At 44.4% G+C, this 17,872-nt stretch overlaps 1 protein-coding gene across 5 annotated transcripts in view; it reads left to right on the top strand.

The window, feature by feature from the left end:
- LOC103674581 (cytochrome c oxidase assembly factor 1 homolog) overlaps positions 1-2,748 on the top strand; it is an 84,310-nt gene extending 81,562 nt beyond the window's left edge. For all 5 annotated transcript variants that reach the window (XM_008703496.2, XM_008703495.2, XM_040644432.1 and 2 more), the window contains 2 exons: positions 1,381-1,457; positions 2,385-2,748. In XM_008703496.2, the coding sequence (XP_008701718.1) occupies positions 1,381-1,457; positions 2,385-2,484 (177 nt within the window). In that variant the 3' untranslated portion in view covers positions 2,485-2,748. The remainder of the gene's footprint in view (positions 1-1,380; positions 1,458-2,384) is intronic.
- Positions 2,749-17,872: the final 15,124 nt, after the last annotated feature.

The raw sequence follows: 17,872 nt of genomic DNA, 5'->3' as shown, positions 1-17,872 counted from the left end.
AACCCATGTCTTCTGTAGAGTGGGTTTCAGTCACTGAAAGAGGGAGAAAAAACACAAAGGTTGTGTGTCTACACCAGGCAGTTCTTTCTCTTGGTGGCAGTGTGGGGCGGGGGAGATATGCCATCTCTCAGCTCAGGAGAAGTCAAAGAACGAACCAAAACGTTTGCTGGTCATAGCTCCTCCTTTTAAACTGTGGATTTTCCCCCTCTTTTATTATGAAAGTTACAGACTTACAGAAAAGATAAAAGAATTTACACTGTGGCATCCGTGTAACTGCTCCCTGGATTCTACGATGAGAGTTGACCCTTGAATGACACTGCTTTGAACTGCGTGGGCCCACTGAACACACGGAGTTTTTTCCATTACAGGACAGCGTTTGCTCTTCCTTATGGTTCTCTTACCATTTTATTCTCTAGCTTACTTTCTCGTTAGAATCCAGCGTCGCATACATGTAACGCACGAAGTATGTGTTCATCGACTTTCTGCCATCAGTCAGGCTTCCCGTCAGCAGTGGGCATCAGTAGTTAAGTTTTGGGGAAGTCAAAAGTTAGGTGCAGATTTTGAAATCGTGTTCAAGGGTCAACTATAATGTTGTACTCGACTTGCTTTACCCCGTATCTGTTCGTGTAGTCATATCTCCGTCCGCGAGCACATTATTTTCCAGCATCCATGCACTTGCTTTAAACACATAAGCAACATATCATTAACCAGAGTTTAATATTTGTTTATGGTTCTTTCCTTTTTTTTTTTTTTTTTTTTGAGGTAAAACTTGCATTCAGGGAAAGGTACAAATCTGACTCTCTTATCTGATGAGTTTTAACACATGCATACACCTGTCCAGCTCAAGCCCCCGTCCGATGTTGGCTGTTCACGTCGCCTCGGAGTCCCGCATGCTCTTCCTACCTGGTCCTCTCACATGCCTCAGCCCCTCTAGAGACTGTCCGTTTTCTGGTACTTTTTTCCAACATGGTTTATCCTGTTCTGGACCATGAAATCATGCATTATATAGTTTCGGGTAAGGTCTCTCACTTGGCTTGTCTTTGATCTCGTGTTGTCGCACGTTCCTGCAGTTCGTTCTTTTGTAATGGTGGCTTTTTGAATATCAGTGTCAGTACTCAGAGCATTGAGTTTGCACATAAGGTCCCTTTGCCAACTAGGAGGACTGCCGTTGACCTCACCAAACCGTCCAAAGAGGGGCAGGACATTTGGATGGAGCCAGAAGGAAAATCAGGTCAATTCTGCAGTGAGGCTCAGTTAGAAAACCACCAGTTCTATGAATGATCATTGGACTTCTTAGGGTTCACTCCGAAAACATCAAGCTTTCATCTCGTTAGAGGACCACAGTGATTGCAATCGTGTCTCACATTTTTAACCCCCCAGTTGAAGATTCCTGTCTCTGGACCCAAGGCAGAGGGCCATCTCCATGTCAGCTCATCCAGAGACGCCCCCTTTCAGAGGTATTGTGGGAAGGTGGGTGGGAATGGGGCAGCGGGAGAACTTTCTGATGGAAACAATCCCGATTCCCATTTTCATCTGTAGTGAAATGAGTGCAGTAAGAGGGGTTTGTTTTTCGAAGCTTGAAAAGTTTCACAGCCTGGACACCACGCCAGTGTGTTGGCTCTTAGGTCCGTACAGACATTTTATCCAGTACAATCTACTGAATTGTCCTCTCCTCGTATTGCTGACCGTGAAGGACTTTACAGTTACCGTGGTCTAGATCTACGGTAGTTGATGCTGTGTTACAGCTTCTGACACCACTGCCTCGGTCGTTACAGATGAATACAGTCATGGGTTCCTGTTCCAGAATTATTCATCACATTCTTTATATAAGATCTCCACCCCATTAATTGGCTTTTCTTGTCTGGTTGCCAATAGCTACATTCACTCGCTTCCCCCTCGGGAAGCCTCTCTCAGAGATGCTTGCTGTTTAGCCAAGATGTGTTTTAATTCTCCAGGACAAAAGGAGCAGGCAGCCCTCAGGCAGCCCCCACCTGGTTCCCCCTGGGCTCACTGACCCCCGAGCCTGGGCTTAATGAAGGAGCTGGCTGAGGTCCAGCCAAGAATTGAAGGTTGCTGTGAATTAGGAAATGGGGAATAAGCTGCTTCGTCTCTTTCCTGGTGCCCCTTCCATTCACCTGTCATTCACTCTTTGTTCAACTTGCCTTGACGGTGATGCTGGTTAAACGATGGGAACCCGTAATACAATGGTAAAACGTGATGTCAACAGAGCCCCAATATACAGTAGTGGTTAAAACTTTTAAGACATTATTCAAAAAACAACTGCTTTTTTTTTTTTTTTTCCTGTCTTCCTTTTTTTCCCCCCTGACCATGTCTTTAGCCTTGGTGAACGTGAGTAGAGAGACAGTTCTTTTGGTTTCTCTCAGGTGGCGCCTTCAGGAAGTCTTCTTAAAGCTTGAGGACGGTCAGCAGATTCCTCTGTTCAAGGTCAGTGGGAACACTGAGCATGAAGTAAAAACGGAGTAAAGATGATCAAAAAGACTCCGCTTTCTCCAGACTCGGCCTTACGTCGTCACCGTGTGCCCTCCGGGGCTGCGAGCCAGGTGTCCAGCCACAGGGGGGATTGTACGTGCCGGCCTATGGTAATTTTGGTATAATTCTAATTTGACCGCGACTATTGTGGGTTTTTTTATTTAATCGGAAATGAAAATTTTACTATAGATTTATAAGAATCTATTTGAAAATTCACTGTCTAAAAACAAAGTACGGAATAAAAGGAATCAGTATCAAGAAGATGTTTGTTAATTTTTGCCAGCTCTCATCTTTCCTTTTTCCTCTCCCCCCACCTCCCCACGGTTTTCAGTTCCATCAGTGAGAAGACCAACACTTAACTAGCCCTGAAGAGGTCTTCAGTTGTAACATTAGAATGCCCTCCCCTGAATTCATGTTGCTAAGTAGCTTGTGAACATTCTCAATCCCTTTGGAATATTTTTTTTTGCTTCACTGCTGTTGTTTTATCTTCTTATTTCTGTTTTAGTCACCAACTGTCTGCCTGATGGAAGATTTGCAAAATAACTGCTTTAATCCAGACATTTTGGAAGCTTAAAATATTTATATGTGTACATAGCATATGCAAAACTCACTCAGGAATGGTAGTTTAAAGCTAACAGGTCCTTATCCCTCCGTTTTACAAACAACCCCATATTCGAGAAGCTCGCCTTTCGTTTTCACCTGTTTCATAAGGGAACAGTATTAGGAGGTCGAAGATCTTCCTTCCCTCTGAACACCGGAGCTGATGAAAACCAGAAATCTGATACCTTTGCTTTGCAAAGGCCAGTTTCACCCCCTCAGTGTTATTAGGCTTAATGTGGTTCTAATTGCCTACAATAAAGGACATTCATGAGCTCTTTTCCTACATTCTTAATATTCGTTGGAGGGAAGCCTTTCAGAAAATATTGAGCTTAAACATGCTGGTAGAGCGTGAGGCCTTTAATCGTTGCAAGTTCTTTCTATTCTGGAGCTTGTTTCTTTAAAAAGTACGTTCTTCGAATAGATTTTAGAGTGAAAAGCGAGTCTTTTTCCCTGAGAGCACTTTTGCCCTGTGTTTATTGAGAAACAGGACAGTCTGCACAGTCTTTTCAAGTAAATGGTAACGTCGTATACACAGTTTTGTGCTGCTTTATTCTTTAAAAGTTACACACTGTTTGTTGTGTATGTGTCGGTTTATATATTGCTTCATATCTGATTGTTCTTTAACTTTTACTTCCTTTGCTGGTTATTTTTCATGCTGTTGCCAAATCGTAGAAAACCAGGGCCTGGGTGGGCCATCTGTTCTGAAGTCAAAGCAAGTGACAGTTTTTGTTTCCGTAGAGCTTGAATTAATTAAGAGACTTTCTAATCTGACAGGAAATACCATGAAAAGATCCTTGATTTCTCTTTGGAAGTCACCATTTTGGGTGCTTTTTCCAGTTACGTTTACTTCCATGTATGTGCTGATTACCTTCTTGTAGGATTGTGAACAGGCCGGAACTTGGGTCATTGCAGTAGGCAGCCCTTGGCTTTCTTGTTTGAGCATAGCAATGACGTGTGTTTGCAGCCCACTGCTTCCTGTGTATCCAGTCATCACTGTGACTCAGCCATTGACTCCCATGAACTACCCTGAGGACATCTTGTCATCCACATTGTCATCAGAGGAAAAAGCACCTCTTCCCCATAAGCAGTTTGAGCAAGTGCCCCTTGCATACACCCTGTAATCGACAGGACAGCCCAGGGACTGGAGAAGGGGACTCACTAGAATTTTAAGAATTATAAAAACCGTGGAAGAGAGAGCACAGCCAACAAATCAGAAATCACAGCCAACGAACAGTAGTAGGACTCCCGTGTGCCTCTCCTCCGCAAGACGTGGCCCACTCTCTCCCCTGCAGGTTGCTTCCCAGCTGGCATGCTGAGTGGCTGGGGAGGGACTGGAGAGTTACAGAGTATTAGGAGACTGTGCCGACAGAGTTGCGAGCAGTGGTGCTAACATGGTGTAGCAGGGTGAGTTCCTGTTCAGGAGGAGATCTAGGAGCGGTGCTCCGATGGGCCTTGAGAGCTGAGATTCCAGACAAGTGGAAAGAGCCACACAAGAAAAGGCCTCAACAGGAGAAATGTGAGCTATGCCCCAGAACGAAGATATCCAGGTTGGCCAGGGTATAGGTTAGCTGAAGACATAGTAAAAGAAAGCCCTGGAAAGTGAGTTGGCCATAGCATGTGCCAGCGTTAGCATTTTGCACGTGGCTTGTGGCCATCGTAGATTCTGGGGTAAGCACAGGAGTCTACAGTTACTGAAGGTTTAAGAGACTGTGATGAGTGTGTCATGACAGGGCCGATAGGACTATCAATAAATCCCACATCTTATTGTCATTTATGCCATTTTTCTAGAATTGGCTTCCTCGGACCTCTCTTCCCTTCAACCATCCCGCAGTCTGGAGATTTAATAATACCTGATAAGACAAGGTTTTATTACTCCTGGTTTTGGTAAAGTTGCTTACAGCAAAGATGAAACTGAATTAATTACACATACATGAAACAGCCAGAACTTGACAGATGGTGGGGCTCTGGTCTCTGGCATAGTGGAAAGGTCAAGGTAATGCTCGAGAGGCCTCAGCTCGAGGGGTTTCTGAAGGCAACCAGCCTTAGGCCACTTGACTGTTTGGTGTTTTCAGTTTGTATGAAAAATATGACTAAATACTGAGCAGGCACCTGCCTTACCAGTGAGGCCGTGTTTACACTGCTCGTTGGGCTGCTTGGGCAAAGCTGCTGGTCCACACAGGACGCCTGGTGACCGCGGGGGTCAAGGAGGCGGCGGAAGGATGTTGGGAAAACCTCCAGTCCCCACCCACAGGATTCTCACCTCCTTAGTAAGCTGCTCACAGCCCAGGCTTGTCTTTGGGCCGACTTCGGCTGAGCCGTTCAGTTGAAAGTACTGTCAGGAACGCGCACAGAACAGCTGTGGCATTTTGCAGTCCAGGGTGGCAAAGCGGAGACGGAAGCGCAGGCCTGTCGGACACAGGCATGTCTCGCAGATCACATACAGCCTATTACATGTCCCTGTCACTGAGTGATACGCCTTTGGGGCAGAAATTATCCTTCCTTAGCTACCGAGTTCGTGTCGGTCACCTTGCAGTCTTAATGAAAGTATTTACTTCCAAGTTAGTTTTATAAAGTGAGAAACTATGGACCAGTCTCTCCCATGAATGTTGTTGCAAAATTCCGAATTTTAGCAAACTGAATCCAGTGACCTGTAGTAAGTGGTGTGTTGTGTTATTTTGCACAAAGTCCTGTGGTGGCCGTCCCTCGGCAGTGCCCTCCTCTGTGGGAAGATTGCATGTCCCCGCCTTGAACTTAGGCGTCACCCTGTGACTTGTTCTGGCCGATGAATTTGTGAGCGGAAGTGATAGGCAGGACTTCTGAACGCCAGCCCTTGGTTCACTGTGGCCTCTTTTCTGTCTTCCCTAAAATCAGGAATGTTCTAGATAGTAGCTGCTCGGGGGACTTAGGTTCTGGAATGAAGATGATATGTAACAGAGCTTACAGCTGACACACGATGGGACATGTAGCTTGAACGAGAAATCACGGTAAGCCCCTAAATCAGGGGCCATTTTTACTTCAGCTTAATCTAGCCTATTGTAATTGTTAACATTGACTAAGAGAGATTTATTTCAGGAATGCAAAGTGGTTCAATACATTGATAGAGCTAAGGAGGAAAATTATGATGCTTTTATAGATACGGAAAGGCACTGACCTAGTAAAAACAGTTAAATGAGAATCGACAGTTCCTCTCGCAAGAGGGGCGTGTGTGCACATACGTGGATTCCCCAAAGTTAGAATCTTCCTCAACTGGAAAACCACCAGAGGCTCTTCCATTCAAGTCAGAAACAAGGTAAGCACACACTGTATCCACCATCATTTAACATCGTGTTGTAGCCAGTGTAGTCAGGCAAGAAATAAATGAAAAAAGCAAGAGGCCTAAAAACTGGGAAGAGTAAAGCAGGTGCTGTTTATGTAGATGATATGATTATTTATCTGCCAAATCCAGAAGACTCTGTGGAAAATCAGAGTATTTAGTGGAGATAGAAGATGAATATAGAGAAACAATCTTCACGTACACAGATAGTAACCAGTTAGAGAAATAATGGAGATCAGGCCCTATCTAGAGTAGCAAAACACAAATTATTTAGGAAAAAACTTAGCAAGAAATCTGCCAAACTTACACGAGAAGTACCGGAACACTTCTGACAGAGACAAGAGTAGAACCGGACAAATGGAAAGACCTACCACGTTCACGGAGAGCAAGGTTCTTCATCAGAAAGACGCCAGTCCTCCCGGAGTTAAATTTAATGTGTTACCCATAAAAATTACAGGGATTGTTTAAAGTTAGATAAGCTAATTAGCTGTAAACTCATTTGGAAGAATAAACAAAGGGAGCCAGAAAATGCCTACAGAGCAGGAGCAGGGAGGGAGGGCTTGTCTTGTCAGACATTAAAACATACTCAGAAATGGAATCCTGCAGTAGTGACATGTGAAGGGATGACACAGCGACCCAGCATAGAGAATGCCGAAGCGTGTCCCAGCGCACAGGGAAACCTGGTTATGATGAGAGCGCCTAAGTCGGGAGGAGTGGAAGACATCAGAAAAATGACGATAGCTGATAGCCATATGCAAAAGATAACCTGTAAGCTCTGTGCGAAAAGATAACATCAGATCCGTTGTTCACATACAAATTCCAATTAGATCAAAGATCTACGTGTAAAAATGAAACCATCTAGACACTAGCAAAAGTATAGGTAACTCTTAAAACCTGGAAGTAGGGAAACTTCCAACCACGAGTCACCATCTGTAAGTGATAAGGGAAATTAATGAACTTGACTATATAAAAACAAATTTCTGCATCTCTAGAAATAACAGAGCGAAAAGCAAATGATAAACTGGGGCAAATATTTACTTTTTTTAAAAAGACTTATTTATTTGAGAGGGGGAGAGTGGGGGGTGGGGAGGGGCAGAAGGAGAAGGAGCGAGGATCTCAGGCAGATTCCCTGGCAAGTGCAGAGCCCAAGCCAGGCTCCATCCTGCAGGGCTCCATCCCAGGACCCCACATGCCCTGAGGGGAAACCAGCAGTCACTCAACCAACTGAGCCACTGTGTGCCCCAATATTTACAATTTAAGTCACAGAAGTTAATATCCCTAATTTGTAAAGAGCAAAAGTAGAGAAAAACAGTAACCCAGTAGAAAAATGAGCAAAAGAGACTAATGAATTCACAGAAAAGAAATGCAAGTGAATTTTAAACATATTTAAAAATAAAAAAGGCTCAACCTCATTCTTAAAAAGAATGCAAATTAAAACTAATGATACTATTTTTCTTCGAGCAAATTGGCAATAATCCCCAAGTTTGAGAACCTCCTTTCTTGAAAGGCTGCGAGGAAACAGGCTCTCTTAGATTGCTGGTGGGAACACAGCGAGACAGCTGTAGAGGGGAGCTTGACAGCATCTAGAAAAATGTTATGTACCTTTACCATTCGACCCACCAATCCAGTTTCTGAGACTGTATGCTAAAAAGAAGCTGGCAAAAATACAAGATGCCATGTACGTACTATTATTTAGTGAACACTATCTGTAGTAGCAAAAACTAGAGACAAATATGACCATATGTAACCAAACTATCAACAAACTTTGAAACCTTGGATACTTTCCCGTAATTGAGTATATATGCGTATGCGTATTGTAAATGTACGTTTATGTATACTTAGCTTCTACTTTAAGAAACAATGGAATAGGGGCGCCTGGGTGGCCCAGCGGTTAAGCGTCTGCCTTCGGCTCAGGGCGTGATCCCAGTGTTATGGGATCGAGCCCCACATCAGGCTCCTCCGCTATGAGCCTGCTTCTTCCTCTCCCACTCCCCCTGCTGTGTTCCCTCTCTCGCTGGCTGTCTCTATCTCTGTCGAATAAATAAATAAAATCTTTAAAAAAAAAAAAAGAAAAGAAACAACGGAATAATAACTGCCTTAGGGAAAGCAGACAAATGGCGAGGGGACAGGTAGGGAACAAGGATGGAAACTATACTTACCCGAATGTACCTTTTTTTGTAGTTTTGACTTTGAAATCATGCCGTTTAGCTTTGTTTTTATATAATTTAAAAATAAAATTAAATCACAAAGGAAAAAAAATTTAAAATAAATTGTACGGTATTGACACAAATGAACCTGTCGTGAAGAAGTATTTCAGGTGACGCTAAGACAGTTCTGACTCCGCATTCTTGGTGGGCTATCCTGTCATGGCGAGAGGAGACCCCAAGAAACCTTAAACTACCTTCGGTGGGCTAGCACACGTGCATAGCGCCTATTTTATTCACACACACACACACACACACACACACACCCGAGACTTCTCTCCACATCTGTAACTTCCATCTCCCCCAGAAAGAAACTGGGCTCTCATCATCCTGGTAAATTTACGAATTTGCTCAAGTGTAGAGCATACGACAGGGAGTTCCAGAATTGCTAACTCGAAAAAGCAAAAAACCCCTACTGAGTTTCACTTTTTTTTTTTTTACATTTACACCAGTAAATTTTACAAACGGTGAGATGCACAATCTTAAAGTGTACAAATCCATGTATTTGTACAAGTGCTTGCCCTCATGTCATCCATATTCTATGAAATAGTGATCGTTTTCCGTCCCCCAGGAAGATTCCCTTGGGCTCCCCTCTGGTCCGTTTCCTGCTCCTGCTCTGACCCCAGAGAAAGCCTCGTATTGATTTTTTTCACATCAATTTATTTTGGGTGCTTGAGATTTGCTTTCAAATACCCCACACATCAATGAATCCAGATTATAAAATCGTGATTGGTGAATGTTATTCGTGGATGAGTACACAGGGACTGATTTTACTGTTTTTTTCTATTTTTGTGAATTTTTGAAATTGTCAATCTTTATGTTAAGCAGTATGTCAGTGTTTGTTCAGGGGTAGTCTCCTTTCCTGAATATTAAGGCCACTAAAACTCTTTATGGTCTTTCATGAATTCTTACCATAAACCATGAGTTTTCAAAGTAAGTGATAAATTTAGGTATCATAACATCTCAGGCAAAACACCTCCCTTCTCCCCAATATCCACATGGCCTGTTCCCCCCCTACTTTTCTCGTAAAGCAAGTGATTTCATCTAAGTCAAGGTAGAAATTAGGGCAGGGATTTGCTTTAATATGGTGTTTATACAAAATAGTCGAGACATTAGATCAGCAAGATTTACTCAACAGCTCGAAGAAGGCTTTCAATATTAACCATTTCTAGTATACTAAATCCAAACTACTGTCCCAAAAGTCTACCCTGTTTACCAAAGAATCCCTTATCAAGCCGGGGGGGGGGCAGATTTCTAATATAGGGCAGTTTTTTAGGTCCCAATTTCAGTGGGATGATTTAAGTGGAGATAAGAAAGAAACAACATAATCAAGGATACTTTAAAAGGAAACATCTAAGAATTATACCACTCTGAAAAGATATCTTAAAGGCTGTGAGCATCTCAAAGGGAACGACAGTGTTCTATTTAAACACATGGGATAAGCAAGACAAAGTGAAAACTGTAAAAACTTCTCTCAGTCCCTAGAAAAGGAACTTGAAGCGAAGTATAGTGAAATACTTTATTGAAATTTTAACATTAAAGAGGGTCCTATTGTGTTGGGTTTCTTTATCTAGAAACACAATTCACCGTGGAGAAAATGGAGCAAAAGCCGAAAGCTTTGGGGGCGTGTGAAGGGTTCAGTAGTCAGGACGCGTGTTCCGAAGCTGTCTAGGGGCCTCGCTCAGAGACCCGTTCGGAAAGCGCTAGTTGTTTAAGACCTCACCTGGGGCTGGTGGAAAAGTCTTGTAGGATGGTTGTTAGAATCTTGTGTTGGTTTTGTTTTTCGTTTGTTTGTTTTTTGTTTTTAACCAGCAAAAAAGCATTTTGTTGTTTTTGCAAGAAAGCATTTTTAAAAAGTTAAATCACTGTATTTCCCTTCTGTTGCTGTATTGGTTGGCATAAAAGTTATATTACTTGTCATCTAAACCATTCCCCACGTGAAACTAGAAACTTGAGTGGCTTCCCTGAAAGGTATTCATGAAGTTTTCACTTTGTAATATTAAGCAGAAAGAAGGAAAATGCCAGGTTTGTCCATTGCCATCCAACTGGGAAAAAAATAATGTGCTCTTTTCTAGAATACGTTTAATGCACTTTTTGCTAATTCTGTCTCGTTCGTGTGGTCCCCACTGATTTAGTTTTTATAGCCCAGGTAGCATCTTTCTTTGCCTCCGTACTGACTCTACTAGTAAACCACCGCCCAGATCCTCCCAGTTTGCAAATGCAGATGTTGACGGCAAGAGCATGGTGGTGGCACGATGAGCACAGACTAATCACAAGCGATGTGAACCGGCTACTCTACTGATGGTGCTTCGGGAATTACGGCTTTATGAGAAAGTTGCTCTTGCCGGGGGCAAGAATAGTTGAGTAGACAAGACTGATTCCTAGTCCTGGTCCTGACATCGACTTTAGTATCTGGTGGGCTCTGTATTTCCCAAGTAAAGACCACTATTGAAAATTTTGCCAAGAGAAAGAAATAATTACAGTATTATAACCATCATCGTAAATTTTAGCCAAAGATCGTCTTGTGTCACTTGAAAACTTTAGAGATTTTTAAAACCTTGATTTTACTGTCATCTGGATTTGAGGTATGTCATTCCAGGATATCTGTCCCGCAAACGTCAGCACTTTGACGACTCCTTTACTCCTGTTAGTACTGCACACTGCACTTATGGTGTACGGGACGTGACTACACCGTGTGTCCTCAGCGGGTGCTGAACTCAACAGGAGGCTATAAAGGCTCGTCTGTGTTCCACGATACTCAAATACTGCGTCCATTTTATAGACTCAGTGTAGACAAAGCCACTTTTAGGGACATTTTCAGAAAATTCATTATTCAAAACAAAGCAGGAGGGCTAAGATGGAGTAGATATGCTTCTCCTTGGGATTCTTCCCAATAAGTACAGCTAAGAGCCCTGGACACATATAAAATAAAAATAAGACAATTCTGAAAGATGAAGAGAAGAATGCAGATTGGCCGAGGACCTTGGAAATAACACAGCAGTGAGTTCCCTGAGGTTTGTTGTTGTTGTTGTTTGGTGGGGGGGGGGTGGATTGTTTGCTTTTGCCTACATATCTCAGGGTGTGCATAGAATGAGCAGCCCAGAAATACCAATGGGAGCAGACAACAGAAGCCAGAAGCCAGCTCTTAAGCCAAAGGACCAGAAAAGGCAACCTATAAAGGCAAAGAACTTTTATACACCAATTGCCAAACACCATGGAAAAACCATGGCCTCAGTGCCACCCCGTCCGCAAGGACCGTGTGGAGAGCCTAGACTTCCTCCCTTGCTTGGCTGTAGTGTGGTCTCCCCAGCCCAGTCCCCTGTTGGGGTGGCATAGAAGATCTAGGGGGGCGCTGGGGCTTTCACTCCTGCCCCATGGTGTCAGTGGAGGCCACATGGGGAGCCTACACTTTCACCCCCCTCCAAAAGGAATAAGGCCTTGGTATTAATGGAGCCCATGTTCTGCAGGAGGAAGCAGTAATGAGGTACCCTGTCCTCTGCCTGGTGTCAGAGGAGGCTGAATGCTGAGCCTGACCCTTCACGTCGTGAGGCAATAGAAGGACCCCCAGTTTGCCCACCTGTGTGGTACCGGAGAAGGCCTGCTAAAACCGAAGATTTAAATAAGATCCAGAGTCTCACCCCCGATGTCCAGCACGAAAAGTCACAGTCATACCAAGAACGAGGAAAATCTCAACCTGAATGGGAAAAGACAACAGATACCAACACGGACATGACACAGATGTTGGAATTACCAGCAAGGATATTAAAGCAGCTATCAAAACATTTTTAAAAACCTTCAAAGAAAAATTATGAACATGCTTGAAGCATGAAAATGGTCTCAGCAAAGAAACAGAAGAATCGAATGGAAATTTGAGAACGGAAAAATAAAAATCTCACTGGATGGGCTGAACAGCAGAGTGGAGAGGAAAAGAAAGAATCAGGGACTCAAAGATAAAATGGAAATGACCCAATATGAATAGAGACAACAGCCCAAAAGTACCTGTGGGTCTCTAACAAAAAGATCTAACATTCATGTCATCAGAGTCCCAGAAAGAGGAGAGAAGGTGGAGGTACAGAAATATTAAAAAAAGAAAAATGGCTGAAAAGTTTCTAAATTGGCAAAAGGCATAAACCTATATATTCAAGAAGCAAAGTGAACTCCAAACAGCATAAACCCAAAGAAATCTATGAAAAGACAATCTTCTGAAAACTAAAGACAAAAAGGCTTGAAAACGGCAACACAGAAACACCACCTTACCCGTAAGGGAAAGGTAATTCAGATCATAGATTTCTCCTTGGAAACCATGGAGGCCAGTGAACTATGAGCAAAATTTTTCAAGTGCTTTAAGAACTGTCGATTCCAAATACATCTGGTGAAATTATCCTTCAGGAATAAAGGGGAATGAAGACATCCTCACACTATGGCAGACTAAGATTGTGGCTTGAATAGACCTACTCTGAAAGGACTAAAGTTAGTTCTTAAAACAGAAACGAGATTTAAAAAAAGAAAAAAAAAAGAGTCTTGGAACATCAAGGAGGAACAATGAAAAGAGCAAAAATATGGGTAAAAATAATAGATTTTCCTGCTCCTGAATTTTCTGAATTGTTTGATGTCAGAAATAAAGTGTATAACATTGTCTGATGTAATACTTTCCTCAAACTGGAAACATGTTGACCTCACTGATCTTTGTGGTAAAACAGTTCTGTATTTTTTTTTTAAGATTTTATTTATTTATTTGAGAGAGGGAGACAGCATGAGAGAGTGTGTGAGCATGAGCAGGGGGGAAGGGCAGCGGGAGAGGGAGAAGCAGACTCATAGCTGAGCAGGGGCTTCATAACAGGACCCTGGGATCATGACCTGAGCCCCCAGGCGCCCCGCCACAGTTCTGTGTCTGAATTGTGATGGTGGCTACAGGAGTCTGCACGTGGGAAGATGGCACAGAACCAGACACACGTACTAGTGGCGACTTCCTGGTTTTGTTACTATATAATAGTTACCTAAGATACACTGTACTGTCTTTGCAACTCCCCGTGCCCCCAGCTAGACCCCAAGACCTGGCCTTCACGGCCCACCAGCTTGTACTCACTAACCTTTGCCCTACATCTTTTCCTAAGTTCTTTCCAGCTTTCCCCTAACTCAGGCAAATGACACCCAAAAGCACCCCCCCAGGTGATGGGGGCTGCCCGGACATAATCTCCAACCTGCCCCGACCACCCAGACTCTTTGAGCTAAACCAGATTCGCTCCTGTGCAGATGGACCGTGGAGTGACCTCTGGAATGGACTATTACCTTTACCTCATTATAATACTAAAATCTTCCAAGGAGAAGACTCAGCCTCATTTACATAACATACAACATATGTGTAGGGCATGTTTCCTTAAGGCACATGCAGGACCCATGTCTGCCTCTCCATGGGGTGACAAGGTTTCCCATCTAAATACTCATTCTAACCCTGGACCGAAAGAACCCATCACCCTCTCTTGCGGAAGTCATGGCTTTGGAAGCCATTCCCCGTGATCCCCTCAGTTGCTGCAAGTAAAGGTTTCTTTGTGTGACAACTCAACCTGGGACAGTTTCTGAGTCACCACGGAGTGAACTCATGTTGGTTCAGTGACACCTGAAAATATGTAACTTTCAAAATAAAAAGCTTTTAAAGGTGTAGGATAAGGACATTGAACGTGCTGCTTTGAAAGGGGCCGGGCTGAGGTGCTAATCCTCCCTCCTGAATAATTTCCAGCTCTCAGAGGGTTAAACCGATCTCTTCCCAAAGATCTTCATTCATTTTCTACTAGGTACATTTCTGTCACAATTTATTATAAAGCTGGTTATTTTAAAGAGATACTGAGTGAAAACCCATCACAGTGTATTGAAATTAAGAGTATCCTTATGTAAAAACTATCCTTACATAAAAAAATTTTTTTATGGACATGAACTTAAAATGTAGCCAAAGGTCGAATCCACTGAGGTAAAAGCCCTTCACTAGCAGCAGGAAAGCTCAGTGATTCTAGCCTTTGTTCTGCCTGTGGCTGTAACATTTTGGGCAAATCCCATTCTTCCTGACATCCCATTACCTCATCTCTTTTCAAAAAAAAAAAAAAAAAGATTCATTGTTTAAGTAACTTGTAACATTGGTCTGACTAAGCGCAATGAGCTGAAAATGACCACTGGAAGATGAAGTACCAACCTCCCCTCTTCTGAGAAAACAGAGTATCCGAAACAGCAGCATCAAGCAACAAAGACAAGGGTAAGGTCAACAGGGTGTGTGAGATTCCATTACAATATATAAAACAGTGCTGAGAAGAATTAAAAGGAAATAAATGGAAACACTATAGATGACTTTGTTAAAATGTCAAATTCATCTACAAATTTAAGAAATCTCAAGTCAAAATCCCATGAGGCTTTTTAAGGGAGCAATTCTGGTCGAAATTGCCAGGCCAGGTGCCCGGGGGCTCAGTCAGTTAAGCATCTGCCTTCGGCTCAGGTCATGATCTCAGGGTCCTGGGATTGAGCCCCGCGTCGGGCTCCCTGCTCAGTGGGAAGTCTGCTTCTTCTCCCTCTCCCTCTGTGCATGCCCTCTCTCAAATAAATAAATAAAATCTTAAAAAAAAAAAAAGGCCAGATCAACTCTAAATTTTACTTGGAAATGCAAAGGACCTAGAATACACAACAATCTTGAAAAAGAAGGAATCGGAAGTCCTATTTTATGGCACAAGGCAAAGCTCTGACAAACGCATAAGCAAACAGGTGAATGGAACAGAAATGTCTGGAAGTAGATCCAGAGAAATGACTACATAAGGACAGCAAAATAATTCAACGGGGAAAGGAGTAATTCAAAGTGGATCGCAGACCTAAGCCTAAAACCTAAAACTCTAAGGTTAAAAAAAAGAAAGATCTTCATGGCTTGGGGTAGGTAAGGACTTCTTAAAGAAGGTAACAGAAAGCAAAAACTGATAAATTGGACTCCAAAATGAAAAGTACCTTCTCAAAAGGCACTAGGGAGGGAACAGATGAGGGGGGGGAGTGGGGGGACATTTAATACATAAATCTGACAAAGGACTTTAATCCAGAGTATAAAAGGACTGTCACAACTCACTATCCAATTAGAAAGGAGACAAACAGGCCGAAAGAAGGGTTCCACAAGCACACGCAGTAGTGGCCCTCGTTAGTCACCAGGGGCCCGCGCGCCCCGGCGGATGGCTACGAGGAGGGAGCGCAAGACCGCGCGGCCGCACGTGGCACCCCTGCGGGCACGGACGGAAGACCGGCGGGGTTTCCTACAAAGGTAAATACACACCTGCCCTACGGCCCAGCACGCTGCTCATGGAGATGACAACGCGGCCACAGAAGTTCTTGGACAAGAGTACGTCAAGCAGCTCTGTTCCTACAGCCAGCACCCGAAACAGCCCAGGGCTCCGCGGACAGAGCCTCGGACACGCTGTGCGGCGGGCCGTCCAGCCCTGCAGGGAAAAGGCACCAACGAGCCACGAGGCCCCGACGTGGATGGGTCTCAGGAAGCTCACGCTGTGGGAAAGCCGGACGCCAGAGACGCCTGTCGCAGTCGCCATCCGTGGGAACGTGAGGACAGGCGACTCTAACGGCCGGTTACGGGCGCTTGCACCCGCGGGACGGCGTCCGGCGTGACATGAGCTGCGCGCTTCCCCATCTGCGGATTACACGCCCGCCTCCCGCACCAAAACCGTAGCTGGAAATCAAGGCTCCTGAGGTGAAGATGAAGGCTTTAACCTAGTTTTTAAATTCTGCAACTAAGTGAGAGTGCTCGGTGTTAAATGACCTTGAACAATTGCGCCCATTTTTAGTTTCATCAATCCAATTTCAATTCTTACAAGCGTGTGTGAGTTTACGATGAATTTAGGATGAGTCTGTTACTACCCTGGCTGTTGACCTTTGCCCCTTCGGTAAACGATCTCCACTGGTGTCAAGATCAAGATCGAGCCCACTTTCGGCTTCCCCGGCCGAGCTACACGCCACGCCCTCCGTCCCTAGGCCTGTCACTCACCGCTTGTCCAACATTCTCTAAGCGACCTTCACTTTGTCTCTATTACGTTTTCTTCCACCCTGAGCTCAGGTGCAGACGTTGAGCAGTCTGTGGCGTCTCCGAATCAGCCCCTGAGCCTGCTCTATGACAAGAGTGTGGCGTTGCCTCCTACTTTTCGTGTGAAAACAGCCAAACGTTAAAACACAATTTCACAATTGCCTAAAACCGCTTCTACATTTTGCGTATGTCATGAACGTCTCATCGAGCTAAAATAGGACAGTGTCGAATTTTATTATGATTAAAAATGGACTTATAAATTCTATGGACACATTCAATAATACTGGTTTGGTTCTTTGTAACCTTGTTAAAAGAAAAAACTTAACAGCATTAGGGAAGTAGAGAGCTAGCTGGAAGTCATTCACGGAAAGATCTGGCCCAATTCTGTGGAGGCTCTTCACGCTCCATGTCTACCAGAGAAGTCACAGAACGTCGGGATACCTTCTTACAGGTGCTTACAAAGGCCCCTGAAGACGCGCAGCGCGCTGCAAGCGGCAGAGCGGCCAGCTGAGACAACAGGCTGTTTTTTTTTGTTTTTTTAAACAAGTACAGCAACTACATTACATATATTTATTTTGAATGTAATCTAAAATGGCTCGCAAAACAATCCGAATGTTACCGCGGTGATTCTGATTTTAAAACTGGACACGTCTATCAAGTATTAAAACGCGTCACTCTATTTTCTCCCTCGCCTCCCTCCTGTTTTTGTCAGAGCCCAAAGATGTGCCCAGACTTGGTTTTAGCTCTCCCAGGACCTACCCGAGCTCACCGGCGTGGCCGTGGGCGCTCGCAGAGCCCTGCCCCTGCCGCGGCGTCCTCCTCCTCCCTCTTCAGCTCGGTGAGAAATGCTTCGTTTCCAAGCAACTGTGAAAACGCGGCCGACTTAGTGAGGCGCAGGGCGGCCGATGGTGGGGACCGGCTGGCCGCTTTCACGTGACGACGTCCGAGCACCGGCAGGGCTCCGACCCCGTGAGGCAGGGTGGGGGCCGACCGCGGACCGGGGGGTCAGGTGCAGCCGCTTTCGGGACTTGGACATGTGAGAACTCGCGCAGGGGGGGCGCGCCGCGAGCCGCCGAGGCGCGGACTGAAGGGACCGGTGGCAGTTGCTCGCCGGAGGGAGCGCAGGACACCGTCCACCGCGAGAAACCACGCGTATTCGCAAGTATCTTAACGCCCTGGGCCTATAAAGATCAATAAGGACGCCACTCGGAC

The sequence above is a fragment of the Ursus maritimus genome, unplaced genomic scaffold (genome assembly GCF_017311325.1).
Source record: "Ursus maritimus isolate PB19 unplaced genomic scaffold, ASM1731132v1 scaffold_3, whole genome shotgun sequence".
NCBI lineage: Eukaryota > Metazoa > Chordata > Mammalia > Carnivora > Ursidae > Ursus > Ursus maritimus.
The sequence above is the reverse complement of the archived record's forward strand: the minus strand, read 5'-3'. Positions and strand labels throughout refer to the sequence as shown.